The 21616-nt window shown below is 38.8% G+C and overlaps 1 protein-coding gene across 3 annotated transcripts in view; it reads left to right on the top strand.

Annotated features, from left to right (window-relative positions):
• tmem131l (transmembrane 131 like) overlaps nucleotides 1–15814 on the top strand; it is a 42267-nt gene extending 26453 nt beyond the window's left edge. The window contains exons 7-35 of one of the 3 annotated variants that reach the window (XM_079463389.1): nucleotides 336–440; nucleotides 1827–1904; nucleotides 2172–2325; nucleotides 4165–4223; nucleotides 4303–4408; nucleotides 4501–4603; nucleotides 4880–5030; nucleotides 5613–5783; nucleotides 6268–6337; nucleotides 6435–6555; nucleotides 6748–6817; nucleotides 8126–8235; nucleotides 8460–8529; nucleotides 8650–8765; nucleotides 8963–9105; nucleotides 9583–9769; nucleotides 11235–11420; nucleotides 11528–11674; nucleotides 11767–11865; nucleotides 11950–12265; nucleotides 12354–12484; nucleotides 12622–12755; nucleotides 13986–14165; nucleotides 14276–14354; nucleotides 14449–14558; nucleotides 14631–14727; nucleotides 14846–14919; nucleotides 15014–15132; nucleotides 15314–15814. In XM_079463389.1, coding sequence (XP_079319515.1) covers nucleotides 336–440; nucleotides 1827–1904; nucleotides 2172–2325; nucleotides 4165–4223; nucleotides 4303–4408; nucleotides 4501–4603; nucleotides 4880–5030; nucleotides 5613–5783; nucleotides 6268–6337; nucleotides 6435–6555; nucleotides 6748–6817; nucleotides 8126–8235; nucleotides 8460–8529; nucleotides 8650–8765; nucleotides 8963–9105; nucleotides 9583–9769; nucleotides 11235–11420; nucleotides 11528–11674; nucleotides 11767–11865; nucleotides 11950–12265; nucleotides 12354–12484; nucleotides 12622–12755; nucleotides 13986–14165; nucleotides 14276–14354; nucleotides 14449–14558; nucleotides 14631–14727; nucleotides 14846–14919; nucleotides 15014–15132; nucleotides 15314–15619 — 3792 coding nt within the window. In that variant the 3' untranslated portion in view covers nucleotides 15620–15814. Of the gene's footprint in view, nucleotides 1–335; nucleotides 441–1826; nucleotides 1905–2171; nucleotides 2326–4164; nucleotides 4224–4302; nucleotides 4409–4500; nucleotides 4604–4879; nucleotides 5031–5612; nucleotides 5784–6267; nucleotides 6338–6434; nucleotides 6556–6747; nucleotides 6818–8125; nucleotides 8236–8459; nucleotides 8530–8649; nucleotides 8766–8962; nucleotides 9106–9582; nucleotides 9770–11234; nucleotides 11421–11527; nucleotides 11675–11766; nucleotides 12266–12353; nucleotides 12485–12621; nucleotides 12756–13985; nucleotides 14166–14275; nucleotides 14355–14448; nucleotides 14559–14630; nucleotides 14728–14845; nucleotides 14920–15013; nucleotides 15133–15313 lie in introns of all 3 variants that reach the window. The other 2 variants (XM_079463387.1, XM_079463388.1) reach the window with 2 other exon arrangements.
• Nucleotides 15815–21616: the final 5802 nt, after the last annotated feature.

Genomic DNA, 21616 nt, shown 5'->3' with positions numbered 1-21616 from the left:
TGTCTATTTGACCCAACCATGAGTTGAAACAGCATAGGTTAATTTAAAGCCAGCCGTCGGGTTAGTTCATATTTACCCAACCACTGGTTAAAACAATCCAGTGCAGTGACGTATATTTCTAGATGCTAGTGGGATTATTAATGTATGTTATAACAACAAATTTATTTGATCAACCACCCTCCAAAACATACCACATTGTAAAATGACCAACTGAGCAATCTGCACTCGGGCATCATATTAGCATTTAGTTTAAGCAAGCAGGTCACATAGAAAATGTCTAACATACTGATGATAATTTACAAAAGGTATTTTTGACAATGTAAAATGTCTTTCAGGTTTTTGGGGTTGGAGTCCATGATGGATCTGTTAAGGACATCCACAAAAAAGACAGCATTCTAATATTTCCTCACATACAAAGCATTAAGCTAACACAAACTCAGGTACTGTCTGCATTCATGTTTTTTTAAATATTATAATGCACTGTCTGTATTAGTTTACCATCCTTTGTGCTACATGACATATGAGATCCAGCAACAGCTGAGTGATTCACCCGACTCTTACTGCCATAGCTATTACACACACACAATAATGATGTGAATGCAGCTGACAACACTCCATGTTGTATTATTTTTGTTTTATTACCTGCATGAAAGCACGTGTTTGCTCAGTTTGTGTGTTAAACAGTAATCTTGTGTGAATAGTAAAAAGAGATAAGAATGCAAAAGTGACACAAATACATACATGGCACTTGAGCATCCGATCATGTAAAACTATAGAGAGTAACATCTCAGACCCACTCTGTTTCATCTCTTTACTCTATTATTGGGGATGAGGCCTGTCTCAGAAATTGAGTAGGTGATGTAGTCTGTTTGATCTCAAATGGATGTTCTGCAGGTGCTTGTCTTCCATAAACAAGTTTAAATATAGATGCTGTTCAGTTTTAGCGGCCACAGTAAAATTGAGCTCTGAACTGTTTGGACGAAACCACTGCAGCGAACGTCAGGGTGTGTCTACATCTCGCTCTCTCACATTCCGGCAATATTTAGACAATAGAAAAATATTTATATCAATGACTGATAAACTAATAGGAGCTTACAGTGCGAGACGTAGAAACATGGTCAGAGACGTCTGTCTGAATATGTTTACAGTAGATGTGCTGTAGAGAATAATATTAGAGACAACAAAACAAAATCTAATAAATTGTTTAAAAACATTTTGATAAACCAGTCTACAATGACTAGACCACCATTATGACCCATTCCTTTTTCTACCCCTATCGTAACAGGATCCCCTTATTTCGAACTATTTCTTAGATAAATATCATTATTTAAAAATAATGTTTCCTAAAGGGTTTCCTAAACTTTTCGTCCCGCGACCCCAAAATAACAGTGCAAGGGACTTGAGACCCCCACAATCATCGGAGTTGGGTAAAGTATACAAACATTGCGCACAACTTCGCAAGTGCACTTATTAGGTCTATCCAAACAAGTGCATAATGACAACACAAAAGAACACGGTATCGTAATATATGACTTGTGGTTAGGCTATTTCCTCATTATTGTTTTACATCAACCATGAACTATTACTGCAGATGGTCAAATTTCATCAATTTCCCAACCCCTTTTTGGGAACCCTGGTATTAAAAAGGTCCCATTTCAGAGATTCAGAGGACTTTTGGAATGTATTGAATCATTGATGTTGCCTGAAGAATCTGCTGAATAAATGTAAATGTCATGTTTTCTTTGTGTGACTTCACATCTCTTTGTGATCTACATTAGTCCTTATAACCGATGAGTTTGAATATCGCTTTTCTCTTGTCTCTGCAGGAAGATGCTTCTAATATAACCATTTTAGGTCTGCTGCTTGACTGCAGTTTACCAAAGATGTTCTACAATCAACCCCAGGTATGACTGAAATCATAACACTTATTCAGTACAAAACATAAGTCATATGGTACTTTGACATTGTTCATTATTGTGTTATTATCTGTCTTGGAATCTAGTCACTCACACGTATTAAGGTTAGCTTGTGATTTAAGAGTGAGACAGGGCAGGTCTTGTCAGTGGAAGGTTTTGCATTCCTTTGATTTGTGTGGATGGGTGTGTTTGCATGCTGATGACATTTTTAGCTTACAGTTTTACACTGCACTCTCTTTCTCCCCTTTCTTGCAGGGTTGGTGTTTAGTATCTGAGGAAGGCAGAATCACACTTCAGATCAGTCTATCTGAGAAAGGGGATATGCCTACCCACCTTGATAAACTCAAACCGTACGTGTTGGAGAATATTTTGGTGCTGCTAGTCCTCCCGCCACCAGGAGATGCTGTTTGTATGTGCATTTTGTACATTTACCAGTATAAATGTCATTTTACAAAAGCATTCTAATAATAATTTGTGCCAGAAATACCCAAAGTGATTCACATAGGTTTAAACTCATTTTAGTCATATTCTTTTACTCGCTTTGCTGATTCATATTAATCCCAGTGGCAACTTTATACTGACATCTATAGTCAGGACTCCCAAGGTTTATCAAAAGTTTGGAGTGAGATCACATCTGATAGTAGAGGAGCCACTCAAAGTTTCAGCAACGGCCCGCAGCCCCATCCAATTCTCTCAAGGTTTTCTAGCAGTTCAATTTTACTATTGTTGTCATTGGCCAGCACAAATAGAAATTGTACAAATTGGTAAATCTGATCAAAAATAGACACATTTATCCAATTCAAATTAATAGTTTTATATATTTTAAAATGATGTATAAAAAAAGAAATTTGGCCCCAAACAAGCAGTGCTCAATGTACATACTGTACAAATACAGCAAGATTGCAGAATTTATGTCAAGCTGTGTTTAAAACATTACTGGAATGTTAACCAGAATGCTCTGTTTTAAGAAATAAGTCTTAGCATAGCTCAAAAGATCAGTTATTGAGGTCAAGTTATCTCTTATTTCTCAGCGTGAGAAATATAAGGTGTGAGCGTGTGAATGCGTGAGACCTTAGAGCTTGGTCTATAGCCATGGATACACAAGTTTTGCACCAATGCGTATGTTTATCTTTTCTCCATCTCGTACCACAAAAAAAAAACTTCGATTCAATACAGACAAATGTTATGTTGTTGCTGGTGTTGTGGTTTCCTGCAGTGTACCAGTGTGTTTGGTGGTGTGGTCCACCATGGCTCTGTTCTGTAGCGCCAGTCAAACAATGTGACACTTCTCTTTTGGACTTTTTTCCACCTGCACACATTCTGTTTGGATTGATTCATGGAACCCATTCAGGCCCAACCAATTGGTTTGTGGTGCCCACTGATATTGCGTAAATGAACTAAAATGGTGCAAAGGTACCAAATATTAAAGACGTGAAAGTTTAGTTAATTGTTATAGTAGTAGTAGTTTGAAATATGTTTGTAAGAAGTACTGGTTTTTACTTAATAACCTTTTAATGAAGTGCACTTTTAACTGGCCATGTCATAAACAGTGAGCCGATTAATCTCTGATCTTATTACCCACCAAGTCGGTTAAATTGAGTTCACAGAATCCCAAGTACAAGGAGACTGTTCTTAAAAAATTCTACAAACTGTTTAAGTATGAGACGGGTGAAGTCTCTTTTATAAAAAACATTTGCATCCTGACACAAAACAATGGCGCTGTAATATTTAGATATGACGTTTTCAGATATGTCAGGGCAAGTTATTTTCAGTTAAGACAGGTTGAACATTCATTTTAGTATGAATAGCCTCGAGCCTTGTCTGTTAAACTGGGCGTTAATGTTTGGTAAAATAATCTTTGGCAAGATAAGACCCACTGTAGTTCATCTGAATGCAGTGAAGTTATAAATGCTTTATGAATGTAAACCCTTTTACATACCATTTTATAACTTAGATTTTGATATCGGCCTTGGTTTCAAAATAAACCTTTTTTTTACTTCCAAAACGATCATACCAGCTTTGTGCTACTGTCTCTTCATACTGTCACTTCCCAGTTCTTTGGTTGCGCTAACCTGCATTTGAAACTGTTTGTAAGCAGCTCCTGAGTCACCACCGCCCCAACAGCCATGTTTTTCTTGGCATTACTACGCCACCCTGTGGTTCCATACTGTTTTTCTTTTCCGAGTGTGTTTGTACTGTATTGCAGTAAAAACATTGACCCATTCCTCTTTTTATTTTTATCCCACAGCAGATCCCAGAATAGGAGTGTACATATTGAACTCGGGGGTTAAAAAGCTCTTTGTTAAGGTATTTACTCACTTTTTTTAAGTATGTTGTTTGCTTAAGAGGCCCATTGAACTTGTGCGACACGTCTTGTGTTTTTAAGGAAGTTCAGCTCCTGTCCAGAACAGACAGCAGTGTAGCACTAAATGAGAAGCTGCTCCAGCCGTCCGCTGCTAACTTCACACAAGTGGCCTCGCTCTTCTGTAGAAGTCAGTGGTTCTTTGTTAGCTTAACATGATGATGATGTATAATTTAAATGCCAAGCTTTCTTTTATTATATGCTTATTTTCTTATCTTTCAGGGTCTTTGTCAGCTAAAAATACAAGGTGTCCCGCAGAGTACAGCCTGCAGATATTAGCAGACAGAACAGTGAATGTGTATCCACTGTTGGATGTCACACGCAGGTAAAGATTTGTGTATAAACAGATTGAATCGCTTTTGGGTGACGAATATGAATACGCCCAAAAAAAGTCATATTACGCTCAACCGTTTGGTTCAACAATGTGAGTGCAGTGCCAACACTGCCAAGGTTGAGGGTAAAGTAAATAAATAATACATGTATTGCCAGGGAGTGTGAGTTCTCGAAAACTGTCTGCCTGATTTATTTAAACCTTTTTTATAATTCAGAAGCTTTTTAGACTGTCTATTTACCTTGTTTTTTCTTTCATTGTGTGATTTAGATGGTGGGACTATGAGCTGAGGATTTTGGTTCAGGTCAGACAGAAACAGAGAGGTTCGGAGTATGTTGAGCTGTGGCTGACCAACCCTCTTCCCATCACCTTCAGAATCACTAACATCTCCCTCTCCCAGCACAAGCACAAACTCTTCAAGGTTATTCTCACCTGACATTTAGTCTTGAAATGGCAATCACTTGTCTATTGAGCAGGGGAAATGGGTTGCAGAATGCTCAGTGATTTTATTAGGAATGTCAGCAGTTGAGAGATTCTTGTTGTTGTTGATGGAAGTCATGGGACTCGTGAATCATGGTCATGGATGTCCTTTGTAATGTAGTCCTGCTGAGCGCCATTTTCTCATGAGACTCACTGTTTTGCCATGAGGTGTGTTCGACTGCAAAGGCTCTGTGACTTCTGTCAGTAAAAGTGAAAACCGAGGATAACGCAAATGCTTTTGACAGGCAGCAGAATAAACTGGCGACGAAATGGGGAGTTCCATTGTTTAAAAATATGTAAATCTGTTCAGGTGGTTTTGGAGATATTTAAATGCCCATTCTTAATAAATACTATGTGGTTTTCCTACCTTTATTTTTTAGCAAGAAATGGTATTATACAACACTAATAACATGTATAAACACTGGGATACACACTAAATAGAGAAGAGTTCCTCTTTTTTTGTTGTTTCTGCGCCACCTAGTGGTTTTTTGTTACATTTAATAAAATGTATATTTCTTTTCAGATGGCAAATTTTACGAAGTCCTTGAACATTAGGTCTGGTTGCTGGAAGCTTTTGTCTCTTCAGCTGCTCAACAAATCTTCACCCATCAACGTCAGGACCACTGTAACCCTGACAACAAGTGTGGGGCTCCCACTGGAGCTTCACCTCCAGACATCCCCCACTGCTGCAAAGGTGAGGCTGTCTTAGACCACATCGGATGAGTGACAAAATATCTTCAACCATCAAGAAATTAGTCTCATTAATGTACAGAATGAAAGCATGTCATGTGCAAAATTTTATACTCTAAATTGTCACGAAGAACTGAAACGTTACTTCCTTTGACTGCATTAACCTTTTGTACCCAGCCATGTTACTTGTGGAGGAACTATTTTTGGATTATAAAACCATTTTTATCAATATGCACTGTGTAAACAGGCTAGTTTTTACAACTATTTATATTGTAGGTTTACAAGTTCTACAATTCTATGAGAACAGGCGCAATAATATACAAATAGCTGCAGAGATAAGTTGATGATAAGTTCTTTTTCATTTTGAAGGTGAACTACTCCTTTAAAAGGGCTTTACATACTTTAAACATACTTTAAAAATGAATCCTAGGAAAGATTCCCATTGTGACATTACCTGAGATTGTATTCTAATTATTTTATTTTCTCAGCAGGGAGATATTATGTTTGAATCAAACCAGGAGTGTGAGCGAATCTGTCCTCTACGCATGTCCAGAGCAGGTGTGACGCACACAGTCAAACACATTTAGGCATTGTTCTACACTGCACATTATAACTACTTGAGTTCGCTCACAGTTAAAAGTTATCATATGTGTAGGACGTGCAGAGTGGCAGCAATCCCTTCTCCCAGAATCCTCGTCTTCTCTCTGGGGGGTGGACAGCAGCCTGGCCTCTGCACTTTGTAGCCATTGGCATTGTAGCACAGAGCTCTCCTGCAGGTAAACATGTAACACACACATTTAAACTGCAGACATACCTGTAAACATCAAACCGATTTTGTTTGTTGTATTCAAACAGATACATATGTAGGCAATGTAAATCCGAAGGTCTTTATATAGAGAGATGCTGTCAAACATGCAGGTATATACAAATCAGAATACGTTATGCTTCTGTGTGTTTGGTTTGTTCAGATGGCCCAGACTCCCTGCAGAACACTCTTCACCTCTAGACTTTGAGGCCACACCTGTCAATGATAGTAAGGTATGTCGGTTGCAGGTGATCTTCGTTAACGAATGATGAAAATTGTTCATAAAAAAGCCCCATGAAAGTAGTTTATATGAGGAAAGTTTTATGGGGTCGTAAAAATAGTTTTTGGCTTGGCCCAATCTCACCTGTGCAGGCTGTACCATTAGCCGCGTTTCCACTGCCGGGCAAATAGTGAGCATGCTATTGTGTGCCAGGACCATTTGTGTTTCCATTGTCACTTTTAGGGATTGATCATGCCTGTTGGGTACTTGATACTTCATGGGTGCCGTCTGTAGTGCTTTTTTGAAAAGCTTCTGTTCATGAAATGCAAATAAGGTCCTATACAGGTTAAGAGTCTAAACCAATAACTACCCTATAGCCGAATAGGTCTTGATTTGCATCTCCGAAAATGTAAATAGGTTGACCCCGTTGAAAACAAAAGGTCCCTGACAGACAGACTAACACATAAATTAATAACAGTAGTCTATGTAACTTTGTAACTATGTAACTATTAATTTGATGCGTTATTTGAACCTGCAACTCATGACTTTGTTATTGAACAAGTTCTGTACATAAACAATCAGTGTTTCACAAGCATGTTTTAAACAAAGATGTTGATAGATCTAGTCTGGTTTCTCGTTTCAACATACTTCTTTCCACGTAATGGGTGGGGTTGTGTGTTGTTTAATTCAAAAGGTGTATTTAAGGTGTGTTTTCATTGCAACATTGCAACAGTGGAAACGGATCTTGATTTTGTGCTTCTGGCTAAAGGTCTGATTTTTTTTTTAGTCCCGCCCGCCCTGCTAAAATTGCGATTCTCTAAAGCCAATCAAGGGATTTCTTGATTCGATGACACCCTGCTTTAGCATTTTAGTAAAAAAATGTCATGATGTGAAATGAAATTGTGACTAAATAATGATAATTTGATGCTTGGGTGTTTTGTGTCAAGCACTTGGTGAAACTTAGAATTAAGATGTTTATGAAATGGGGCTGTTGTTATTTACATTACATTACATTTAGGCATTCAGCAGACGCTTTTATCCAAAGCGACTTACATTGCATTATCCTATACATTCTACATAGGCATCTGCAATCCCCCTGGGATCCAACCCACAACTTTGTGTTGTGAACGCAATGCTCTTACCACTGAGCTACAGGGAAGCTTATTTACACAAAGATATTTTTAGGGCAGCACAATTCTGGAAAAAAATCATGTCAGACAGATATAATGCTAGTTTTAGACTAGAGTATTTACCTTACTACATAGAACATATATGCTATAGCGATATATTGTGCATACCCTTATGTTGTTGTTGTGCACAGGTTAAGAATTTCACTCTGAAGAACCCAACGGGTTCAGTGGTGTCAGTGGAGATCAGAACCCTCTCTTCATATCCAGCTCCACTTGAAGCTCTTGACATGTTAACCAAATGGTACACACAACTCTCCCTCTCTCAAACACACACTCTCTCGCTAGAATGATATCGATTTATTATGCTGTAAACTTGAATCACCATAGCCTTCAAATTGAAAACCTAATGCAATATGAACACCCTTAATTAATACTTATAAGGTTTTGTGTGCAATAAAAGTGTGTGTTAATACCTAGACGTGTATTCGTTCCCAAGGTTAATGTGATCTGACGTATCTGTTCCAGGTTTAATATTAGCCCACTGGCAGTAAATATCACTACAGCAGAGTTTTCTCTGTTGGCTGGTAACCATAAGGTGAGGTCACATACTGTGAATAACACTATCAATATGTGTTAATTATGCTGCACGATCACATGTGTGGTACAGTGTATTGTAAATGTGACGTGTGTAGTTACTCTGGTACTGTATGAACAGGAGAGTGAGAGAGGCAGCGTGCTGAGGTTCCTCCTTCAACCGTGGGAGTCGAGAACAGTTTCAGTGGCTTTTCGACCCACAGCACACAAACCTGTCACCTCACTGCTTCTTATCAGGTATTTTACCAACCTTGATCCTCTAGCTTATGGTAGGATCTAAAGGCGGTGATTGATTAAAATTTGTGACAGTATTGAAATGGGAAAAGAAAATACCTCCATGCTATTAAAGCTTTTCAGTTGTTGTTGATGTTACCAAATTTGATCATGTTCCAGTTCTCTACATATAGTTATTGTGCCTGTATTGTCTTTAACAGGAACAACCTGACAGTGTTTGACATGGTTCTGGTTAAAGGCTTTGGAGCCAAAGAGCTCCTGAGGGTGGGAGGAAAACTTCCCGGGCCTGCAGCCTCACTGCGCTTTAATGTGCCCCAGTCCACCCTCATGGAGTGCAGAGATGGTATGAAAGCTTCTGATCGACCCCACAAACTCGTTCATCTGTTTTTTCTATCTTTAATCTGTACAATTTAAACACAAACCAATTTATATCGTGTAAATAGCCATATATTGGGCACAGGTCACCCCAAAATGAAAATACTCACCCTCAAGTTGTTCCAAACCTGTAGAAATGTTGTTGTCCTGCTGAACACAAAGAAAGATATTGAGAAGAATGTTATTCGGCACCATTGACTAGTAGGAACAACTACTATAGTTGTCAATGGTGCCCTAGAACGCTTTTGTTTTTCAAAAACATATTTTTGTTCAACAGAACTTAAATGTATATAGGGTTTGGAACAGTATTTTCATTTCATAGGCCTCATGTAATAAATAGTTAATAAAAATGTAATTAAAACAAGGATATGATTTGAAAAGTCATGAAAAGAAGAATCAATTATATATAGGGGAATACCAGTCTAAAAGCTTTTCTTTCTCACAGGTTTGCGGTCGAGTAGGCCCTTGTTTGCCATCCAGAAGAGTTTTAAAGTGGAGAACGCCGGAGAGTTGCCATTGACTGTAGTATCAATGAACATTAATGGTTATAAATGTCAGGGATACGGCTTTGAGGTCCAGCACTGCAGATCCTACAGACTGGATTACAACTCCTCCTCAGAAATCACTATTACGTAAGTCTATAGTGAATTTGACTGCATGTGTGCCTGCTGCCTGCATTTTCTATACTTTGTATTCTTTACAACGTCTGTCCTTTTTAATTGTCTTATTTTGGTGTGGACATTTTTTCTTACGTAATATTTTAATGAAGCCTAACACTGAACCAAGGAAAACAATTTATGAGCTATTTTAATTTCCTATCCTTTCTTGTTGTTTTTTCTTTCCAAGTCATTTCTGTTATTTAATCCATCTAAAAATGTTGCATTAACTCATAGTAACAGTATCTGCGCATTCGGTTTCGAATATTCTATTGTGATATTTTGCCTATGAGACTGTGTCCCCGACTAAGGATTTACATAGTTGAATCAGTATTGTCAAGTCTTGCCTATAGTCAAATCAAATCAGTTTTTTGTCACACGTCATGTACAGAAGTGTACTGATGGTGAAATTCTTAGGTACAAGACTGTGCCATGGCAGTACAAGCAACAAGATATGGACAATTTACAATATACATAAACAACAACATACAATAAATCATTGACAATTTAATGCAATATACAATGCACACATTTCCATAGTATACACATAGTAAACTGTATTGTCAAAAGACTTAAGGATGTTTTATAGAACTTACAGTGATGTATACTTTTAGTGTTTACTGTGTTAGTGCAGTAGAGAAGATGGAGCTGCATGAGTTTGAAGCTATGCAGTGCAGACATGCTACAGTGCTGTCAGTGTGCTTGTGTGTAGATAGAATCCAGTGTAAGAGGTAGGTGGGTGAGCATCATTCACTGTCTGGAGTTCAGCTCTGTCGCATTCTGCTGGTTCGGGTCATGATGCTGCAGTACCGTCTGCAGCGAGAAGAGCTCATGGCTCAGTGATGATCTTTCGTGGTTTCCTGACTCATCGCTAATATGTCCTTGAGGGAGGGAAGCTCACCTCCCATGGGGAGCAAAGTCTGGTACTTCTCGAGACATCCAGCCCTGACCTCGTGCTGGAAAGAAAACCGCACTCTCAGTTCACAGTGTTTATGTCCAGGGACTGAACATTAGCCAGAAGGATACTTTGTAGTGGTGATCGGTCTGCTCGGTGTCTTAATCTGACTAGAATGCAGATTATATTTACTGCATTTATCACAACTGGCTGTTCACTCATTGGGAGAAAATCGGTATGTCTAGCCTATCTATGTGAAATCAGACATTGCGCACCCCCATATAACAGAAATGGCATGATCCTCACTTTGTCACACATCTGTGGAGATTGGTAGTCGAATCGGGCTCCTCCTATCGAATCTTCAACGATTCGGGGTTACCCCTACTATCTTTGCTCTCCCTGCCTTGCTTTTGTCATTTTGCTTTTATTTTTCTTAATGCATGTTTATTACTTTTTATTCCATGCCTCTTATTTGACCACATTACCCATCATTCTTCTTTTGTCTTCTGTTTATGTTCTCAACCATAGTTCTCTTTATCTCTCCAGATTTACCCCAGATTTCACATCTTCATGGGTGATCAGAGATCTGACTCTGACGACAGAACGTGGCTCCTCCTTTCACTTCACGCTCAATGTGACGCTGCCTCACCACATGCTGCCCCTGTGTGCACAGGTGGTACCGGGTCCCAGTTGGGAGGAGTCCTTCTGGGTCATCACGTTGGTTTTTACCTGGTCAGCAAGCTTTTAAAATACACACAAAGTGGTGCATGTCTGTGCATAAACCCTGAAATAGATCAAGTGCAGTGATATGAATTAACAGATCCTGTTGTGTTTTGTAGTTCTTCTTTAGCCGGTGTGTGTCTGCTGGCTTTTCATCAAGCTCAGCACATTTTGAGCGACTTCTCCACACCCAGTTCCCGTACCAATCACAACTCTGTACCTCGTGAAAATATTAGCATAAACCACAGCTCCTCAAACGCCGTAAGGTGAGACATTACCGATCTTCGTGAATAAACCTGGAAGGTCGATATTACAAATGTATAGTTATGCACTTGAGTATTTGTCTCTTTTTATTTAGTAGAGGAAAAGGCAGTTGTAAGAACTACACCGACACAAACCACCCCTCTGACAAAGGCAAAGGGCGGGGCTCTCCAGCTGTGGCCAATGGAACGATTCGGTCTCAGTCCTCATCCAAGAAAAATTCTGGGGGATTGTCTCAGCCTCCGAAAAAGCAAACTAAAGTGTCATTTCTCTACGGTAGATACAAAAGCAGTCCTGCTACCCCCAGTGCTCCTGCTACATTTTGCAGTTCTTCCACTGAAAGACAGTTGGATCCGGAGATTTGTAATAACAACATCGACATATTAGATGCAGCCCTTCTTCCTCCCGACAAGAAAGAGCACTTTAGAGAATCCAGGGAGGAGGATGCATTGCCACCTGATATGTTTCCCATGGAAACGCTTTCTGGATTACCTGAAAATGTACCAAACAAAGTCCCTCAGCCTGCAGTTGTAACCATACAGAATGAAGAGTGCAATAGGAAAACCATTGGAAAAAGGGAAAATGCTGAAGAAGAGGTATCAGCTGTCTATTTGAATTTCATTAAAGTAACATGAAGTTTTCTGTTTAAGATAATAATGTAAATGAATGATCCATCTGTCGTAGAAAACAGAGAGAGAAAGCAGTCAGAAAAAAAGACCAGAGAAAGATTCAGAACTTGGAGTGTCTGCCACTAATACCAAAGGAAAGAAAAACACAGGCAGGATTCGCAGGAAGGCTGCTGAACTTGTGCCTGAGTGAGTACATGTTGAAAAGCTGTGCAGTGCACTTTCATTATCATTCCTTGTTATTTGGAAAACCTTACAAATCTATAAATGTAAAGGAGAAGAATTCTGTAGGAACGTTTGATCAACGTAAAACATTTTTTCAACAGACTTCCGGAAAACAGCATTGACATTATTACAGAGAGTGAGCGAGAACCTCCACGTAATGTTGCTAGAAACCGTATCCCAAAACCTGAACTACCCAAAACCGGACCCAATCCAGAAAGCCCTCCAAAACACAGTGGTGAGGAAATTGTGTAGAACAGTTTTTGTTTCGTGCGTCTGTGTGTATGTCCTATACTTGTTGTTACTCCCGAAACTTTGCCGAGTGTATGTGGCCCTTGAGTAATGTGTATGCCAGTGCTAACTTGCTACTCATAGAATTCACCTTAATTATAAGGTTCAATCTTACATTTTGTCAAAACTGAGTTATTCACAAATTCTTATTCTGTGACCACTTATTTACATTATGCTAAGTTTTTTTTTATTTAAACATGTACATTTTGGGACTTTTTTAAGGAAAACTAAATGGTTCTATCTAGAAAACCGAATTATAATTTGGTGCTATAAGGTTTCATCTGCGAGCCAATCAGCAATTTGAATGCACACAAGAGGACCAATCAGGATCAGCTTTCTTCTTTTTCTGACTCCTCAGTGACTGTCTGAGGAAACAATGTTTAAAAGAAACCTCATGTTTGACTGTTTTGTTTATTCTCTTGTCCGAACTACAGTCATTTTTTGGTTTTATTGAGGAGATATTTATATTTAACTATAGACACAACACTCGTCAGCAGCGCTAACTGTTAGCTTCCTTATTCCTATGTTTACATCAACCCCCATAATGCCATTAGTGCCTTAAATTGTACAATATAAGGCCTTAACAGGCATATAGTCAACAATGTAATTACAACAATAAACATCATGTAAATATTTATACTTTTATAAAAATAAATATAGTTTTTATTTAAATTGATTGTTTTTATCTTATAACTTATATTTTATTTATCTTATTGTTTGCAAAACACTTTGTGATGATTGACAGTGGTAGCCACTGCTATGTTTTGCATCTTAGGAATATGATTTTTTGTTTTTGCTGAATAATTTTTTTACTGAACTGCTGCTACTCGGTTTTGCTTATGCTTTTCAAAGTGTGCTCTCTTGTGGAGTTTCCATGTCCACTTATTTACAGTAAATGTGCCTGATGCTTTTTGTTTGGTCTGTAGCTCATAAAGCTAGCCACTTTAGGTGTTAATAAAGTGGTAATTTAAGATATTGGAAATGTTTTGGTTTTGGTAAAAGTCAAGACTTTCTTGCACCTCACATACAGATGAAAACACATCTTGGTTGTGCTTTTTAATACGTTATAAACAACAGGGTTTGGTAACTTTTAACAGCAGTGTGTATGTGGCCACAGTAACCAGTAAAACATTCAGTCATCACAAAGCTTACAATAATTTCTAATATTTTATCTCAGGTGCATGCTTAGCCAGAGCCAGACGTAAGTGTCCAGAGCGACGTCTGCAATGGGAGTCCGGCTCTGATTCGAGCAGTTCATCGGGCAGTGTGAGAGCTAGCCGAGGGTCCTGGGGCAGCTGGAGCAGTGCCAGCAGCATAGAGGGAGAGAAGGATCCAAATAGACATACTGGCAGGAAACGTATGTCTCTCTATCTCACACTCTCACTCTCTCTCTCTCTCATACACACACACACTTGAATCATACCAAATATAATTTTTTTTATCAATATTGTGGTGGTGTTGATTTAGGAGACAACATCCAGTACAACCCATATCCAACAGACCGTGAATGTTACCTGAACATGAAGTATACCTTCAAAACTCAAAGGTAAAATGACCAAAAGTTCAGACCTGTAAAGTTGAAGGTAGTCAAATGATACAGAGTCGTCTTAAAGGTTAACGGTGTTTGGTTTTGTCTACAGCATGAACAATCTATATGTCAGGGAAACGTGCCAAAGCCCAGAGGTCTGTCCTGCCCCATCACTTGCCCAAAGCTTTGCTGATGTAGCTGCCGGTGTGGACAAGAACCATGGTGAGAGATTCAAATCTTTAGAATAATGATTCATGTTGTGAGCGTTTTTGTAAACAAATATGGTCTTTGCAGAAATTGTGAGCTCTAATGTAATAGAAGAGACATGGTCCGCCCCCTCAGTTCCTCTGACCAATGAATTCAGATACCCATTCGTCCCTGGATATAATAGGTATGTTTTCTTAAAATATTTTTTCCACTACAATTTAACTAAATACAATTAATGTGCCAGCACGTAAAAACCCTGTAAATCTAAAACTTGAAATGCCTTCTATTTTGTTACTGTGAAGCTTTCCTTGGAACATGAACAGCCAGTGTACCGCTGAGTTTCCCTATAATGATCAGGCAAACTACATGCCACCTGGTGAGGAGGTTTCTGTCACTTTAAATTAAATGTATTTCTAGAATTTGTTATTATTAAAGATGCATGACTGTTTACTTTGTTTTGCCAATTTAAGGTAACGGCAACTACCAAAACGCATTCTCGAGCCATGACAGCCAAACTATGACACACCAACCTGTCTGGGGCGATAATGTAGCCCAAGACATAAACTCCACTTGGGACACTGGCAGCAAGGTGACAATTACATTTTTATCAATTACACTTTTGCAAAACAAATAGTATGTGAAGTGTGTCTGTTCAATGCGCAATAAGCCACAAGAGTTAATGATTTTGTTCAGCTCTGATTTTCAGATGCTTTGTTATCGTTGGAATGTAAAGGCTATGTTTACCGTTTTTGACTTGTTTTTTCTTCCAGACATACTTCCCAGGAACCAGAAGTCTCTCACCCATGTCCAGTCTATTTGGCTCTATCTGGACACCTCAAAGTGTACCTTACCAAAGCCACTTCCACCAAGAACGTTCAGCACCTGTCTCACCCCACTCACCAGTGTCACCCATCACACCCTTCAGCCGCGAGCCAGGCGGCGCCTGCCCAGGCAAGCCGTTCTCCAGCTTCAATCCCTTTGGACCTCACATGAATTTGGACATATGGAATTCCTCCTCAAACCGCAGCTCCAACTCCCAGCTCTCCAACGACTCAGGCTACTGTGGTGATATGTGAGGGAACCGAGCAGAAGTGGTGCTTTAAAAAAAAATAAGCAAACAAAAGAATGTGCTTTTATCTCTGTTGGGGAAAATGTGAATATTCTTTCTTTTATGTTTGTCGTTGTGGTAAGGTTCCGCATTTTGTTGTATATTTTTCTAGATGTTTTGCAGGTTTGACCATTGAAAATAAAAAAAGGTTTTTGTACTTGAACTGGTGTAGTGAATTACTCGCTAATTGGTTTTAGTTACTTTATACATTTTACTTCTGGAACACGTATGTAATAACTAAAATAGCTTAAGATTTTTTTTATTGCAAAACAACATAACACAATCATTCGTTTAAATTAGCCTTTTTTTAGCAGCGTAACAAAATTACTGAAATGTCTAATATCGAATAATCATATTTTAATATCATGGTTATTGACAATTTAATAAAAATAGGGATTTCACATTATCCTGGTAGTGTATTATAACAGTTACTTATTTAAATTCATTTAATTTAGAGATTACTTTGCGTAATGAGATTTCCTTCGCTTCAGAGGAAGAGGTGTCTAATAACTTTTGTGTTAACACTTTATAAAATTGTTTCATACTTAATAGGTTACGTACTAATCCAGAACTAATGGTTAGTGCTGCATTAACACTGTAGTCCCTAGTAATAATTAATAAGGAGGAAAGATGAACTAATCACTATGTAACATCAAACTGTTAAGGTAAGTTACAATTAGTTACTTATGACTTATGTAATAGTCATTAATAAATACTAAATGTTGTATGTCTCCTACAGAACTATACAATAACTAAGACTCCTTTAAACTAACTATTCATTAACTACGAATTAAGTTTTCCTGAATTGGCAATTTATTGTTAGGAATCTAGAAAATGACCAGATACATCTGAAGAAACACCTCTGCTTTTTGTGACTGGTAAAAACATTTCAGCATTTCCAAACATAACAGACAAAACAGTTTTCAAAGAACATTTTCAACGTAGGCCTACAAAATGAATGCAAATCAGATTCACAAAATATTCTTAACGGATGAACTGAACCAAAGAGAATGCTGTGCAAAAATGTACAGTGGCTCGTATTTTAACTCCTCGCCCACGACCTGAATTGGGTCATACTGAAACATTTTGAATCCTTTGTCACCTATGACCACACTAAATAACTAGGATTTTCCATACTGTCATATTTAATCATAGGGATTTAAAATATATCAATCTATTGTGCTTAACAACCACAAATAGTATAAAGTCCCTGTATTGTAGGTAATGATTCTGTGGTAAAATACTTGTCAATCAATGCTTACAATATTTCAACCACAGTTACTTTTAGGTGGATGGGACATAACCATTATGTCACCACATGCAGCGTGCTCTTTAAAAAAAAGGGCTCTCACTAAATCCTTGGTGTTTCGAGTCTGACATCTTTACGCAGCCGTGTTTTTGGCAAATTTAAGAATCATAGGTAGGTAGCGATGAAATTGCTGCTGTCTTAATACAGACAGATGAAGGCTACAGAAGGCACTGCAAATCACAGAAACATCTGGAAAAACCGAAACCCGAATTTACAGTTAACATTTTGGGTCAAGTCCACTTTATTTATATAGCGCTTTTGACAATCTTCATTGTTACAAAGCAGCTGTACAAGAAAACGTTGTTTATAAGCAAAACATATAAGGTTATACAAGTCAAAACGCACAGCATTTGTCAGGTCTGGGTATGGACTGCGTCCTGCCCGCTCAGGCAGATATGTTAAGTTATGCGATAAAACCCAATTCATAATCATTGACTACTGTGACTATTTTGTAACTCTACAGTTTTTATTGGTATTTATATGTATCTTTCTTGTCCAGACAAAGTTTGCTCAGTTCATGTGTGTGTTTTTGGATTGTGGGGCACTATTAGCTTTTCTTTTAAGGTCCTAATTTACTTTTCTCCAGAATTACTTAATTATTAATGGGTAACCATGATTTTACCAGGCTTGCTCTCCACAGCCCGGAACTGGCCAATGACAGTCGGCCTGGAAAGGCAGCTGAAAATTCCATCAAACATCACCCAGTCCAGATTTAGAACTGACATCATTTTGGCCTCAGAGGCCACAAAACAACTGATCTTGTTGGAGCTGACAGTGCCCTGGGAGGAGAGGATTGGAGGAGGCTCAAGAGAGAAAGAGGGAGAAATACCTAGAACTGGTGGAGGATTGTCGGAGGAACGGATGGAGGACAAGGTGTATGCCAGTAGAGGTGGGCAGCAGGGGATTTGCCAGGCACTCCCTGAGCAAGGCCTACAGCTGGGCATAACAGGTGCAAACTGAAGAATAGCCATAGATACATTTATATTTACATTTAGTCATTTAGCAGATGCTTTTATCCAAAGCAACTTACAAAGAGTTCGGGGAGCAATAAGCGATAAGTCATAAAAGTGCAATAGTACGATAGGTATTAATACAAAGTTACTAGTTTCAACAAAACCAGACCACTACCTGTTGAGAGAAGAGAGAGGTTTAGTGTACTTTTTATTTTTAGGGAACAACATGGAGGCAGCTGAGAAAGCATCCAGATAGCTCTGGTTGAAGAGGGGAGAGCAGTGCCAGATTGTGTACTGACTTAAAAACTCGATTCTAAAATGCACAGGTAGCCAATGCGGTGATTTTAAGTGATCAAATTTACGTTTTCGTTTGAGGAACTTAGCAGCAGCATTCTGTACTAGTTGTAGACGAGCGATAGAGTGTTTCGATATGCCATAGTAGAGAGAGTTGCAATAGTCCAACTGCGATGAAATGAGTGCAGGGATAGCAATATCTAAGGTTTTCTCAGAGAGGGTGGATCTAACCTTAGAGAGAAGACATGACTGGGAAAAAACAAGAACTAATCACCGCATTTATTTGTTTTCAAATTTGAGATTGTGATCCCAGAGAACACCTAGGTTCTTAGTGCGGGGCGAAGTTGGAGAAAGGTAATCCAGATCAATATTACTGCTATAAAAGTTGTCATCTGGGCCAAAGACTATAACCTCGGTTTTGGATTTATTCAGAAATAGGAAATTTTGAGTAAACCATATTTTCACTGTAAAAAAAAACTACTTGTAAGTCGCTTTGGATAAAAGTGTATGCCAAATGAATAAATGTAAATGTAAAATGATACACCATGATTTCTGAAAATGGAGCATAGACGAAGCAAATACAGGGAGAAAAGAATAGGAGTGAGAATTGATCCCTGCTGCACTCAACATGAAAGCTTAGTGGGCAAGGAAGAAAAATTACCAACTTTGACAGAAAAACTTCTATTTGTTAGATAGGATCTAAACCAACTGAGGATAGTTCCCTGGATGCCCACATGAAATTCTAGTCGAGATAGAATAGTTTTATGATCCACTGTATCAAAAGCCGAGGTTTTTTATTATTTTTGTAATAAAAGGAAGTGTCGAGATAGGTCGAAAATGATTAAAATCTCTAACATCAAGTGAGGGCTTCTTGAGGAGAGGTGTAACGATAGCTTGTTTCAGCTTGTTCTCGGATCATCCCTGTACTCAAGCATTTATTCAGAAAAGATAGTAAAATCATGTTCCAACTGATTCAAGAACTTGTTTCAGAATACGGGGAGAGAGAACATCAAGAGATCAGAAGGAGGGTTTCAAGTGGTCAACAGTCTCTCTGAGGGACAGAAGAGAGACTGGCTCCAAAACACTCCAATTGCCTGAGAAACACGCCGATTCAGGTGAGACCTCAGCAGATGGTTGTCGCTGAGATCTTAGAGAGGTAAGCTTCTCACAGAAAAACCTCAAGAAACCTTCACATAGTAATACTGAGGGATTTGAAATGACATTTACATGAGGATTTAAAGCAGAGTTTAAAACAGAAAACAAGGCTTTGGAACTGTGATGATTTTTAAAAATTAAATTTGAAAAATATTTTGATTTAGCAGATACCATAGCTTTCTGAAAGGCACTGAGAGGTTGGTTCTGAAAGGCACAACTGTTTTTCAACATTTCATAAGAAATTTGTAGCTTATCGCTTTTCCATTTGCGTTCTGCTCTTCTACATGAGCAGAACGCACTTTCATGCAAAAACACACTCCTCCATACTGTATTAATCTGCCATACTGGAACTTCAACCAGGACTGGGTTCTATGGCCATACGAAATGAAACATTTCTTTTGCAGCAATAACAAGATCGAGTTGGCAATTTATTGGTTTGGTGCACAGAGGCATAATAAATGCCCCATATCCACAGTTAAATATGTCGCCAGATCTTTATTGATGTGAACCTACTTGTGGTCCTGGGGCCCGTTCTTCGTACGTCGCTAACTCGGTTAGCTGGATTTGATTGTTGACGATTTGGCATGATCTTGGATTGTTTGGTTCTTGGACGCTCATCCTGGACTTGCTGTCATAGCAACAGGTCCGTAAGCTTGAACCTGCTCGGGAGCAGGCTTACTTCATGTAAACAGGATTAGATTGCGGCTTTATAAGCGGAGGAGATAGGTAAGTATGTCGCAGCCATGTCTTGTCCATTTATACGACAGCAACCTGTTGCGTAAGGTGCAAGAATAATTTGCAGAGCTTTTCGACTTGATCGCGTATTGCGGGATAGACAGGATCCTTTAGCGCAGCGCGAAAGCGTCATTGTTGAGAGATACCGTTTTCTCGTGAGGGTGTTATTTACATCATTAATTTGTTGCAACCACACATTACGTGTTCAACACGGAGGAGTCAGGCTTTAACAACAGCACAAGACTGTGTGCATTGGCCTGAGATTCTTTGCGAGTGGCACATTCCTTTACACTATTGGAGATGCAGAGAACTTGGTGAAAAGTGCTGTCTGTCGTGCCACTCGCAAACTTTACCTGGCGCTCAAGCAGTTTTTAGGGTTTTTTGTGTTATTTCCAAGCCACTTAAGACCACAGGTTGTAAAGCAGGATTATTTTGCTATTGCAGGTACATTTATAATTGATAATGACATGCAATCATGACCATGCCAATAAGTATGACTAACAGTATGTGTCCTTCAGGCTTCCCTAACGTTATTGGTAACATAGACTGCACACACGTCCCCATCAAGGCCCCCCCCAGGCCCCGATGAGGGGGATTTTGTGAACCGAAAGGGGGTTCACAGTGTAAAGTGCAGGTAAATTACGAATTCAATTTATAATATTCCAGATTAGTAATATATTACTTTGAAAAAAATGGATTGAAATAAAAAAGTATGCAGTTGACTGACTAAAATCTCTTAGATGGTGTGTGACTCTATGCTCCATGTAACCAATGTGGAAGCAAAATGGCCAGGATCAGTGCATGACTCAAGAATTTTCAGAGAGTCACATTTATGCACATTATTTGAACGTGGTAAGGGAACATACATTTCAAGCTCACAATATTATACACAGTATTATGCTGAGCCTAACAGAACTGCATTTTTCCATTATACAGGGGATTTTGACGGGATTTGCTTGGAGACAGGGGCTATGCCTGCAGGTATGACGCCCTTCCCTGAGCCAAACCCTGGACCACAAACCCATTACAATGCAGCTCTAGCCAGGACAAGGGCACGCATTGAAATGACCTTTGGGCAACTAAAGGGAAGATTTCAGTGTCTGTGGGTTGGATCTGTGACATAATTGTTGCATGTGCCATATTGCATAACACTGCCACCATCAGAAAGGAGAGGATCCCTGTGGTGCAGCCTGATGATGACCTCCAGCCAGTGCACTTGGATCAACCTAGTGGCAGAGCTGCACGGGACAGAATGGTGGAATACCATTTTATAATTGAATAAAGGACAAGACAAATATGCTTAGTTTCTCGAGTTTTATTTAAAAGAGTCTTTATAAAGAATAGCCAGCAAGTCATCTTTTGCCTGCAATAAGAGATAGTTATGTAAAGTCAGCAATACGATGTGTGAAATAGTGTATTAGCACTTACTCTGAAGGTCCTTTTGAAGCAACTCTATCCCTAGGGCAATTATTTAGTTAAATTTCTCCTCTTAATTTATCTTTATTCACCTCAAAATGTT

This window comes from Barbatula barbatula (assembly GCF_947034865.1).
Source record: "Barbatula barbatula genome assembly, chromosome: 8".
Lineage (NCBI taxonomy): Eukaryota > Metazoa > Chordata > Actinopteri > Cypriniformes > Nemacheilidae > Barbatula > Barbatula barbatula.
The sequence above is the reverse complement of the archived record's forward strand: the minus strand, read 5'-3'. Positions and strand labels throughout refer to the sequence as shown.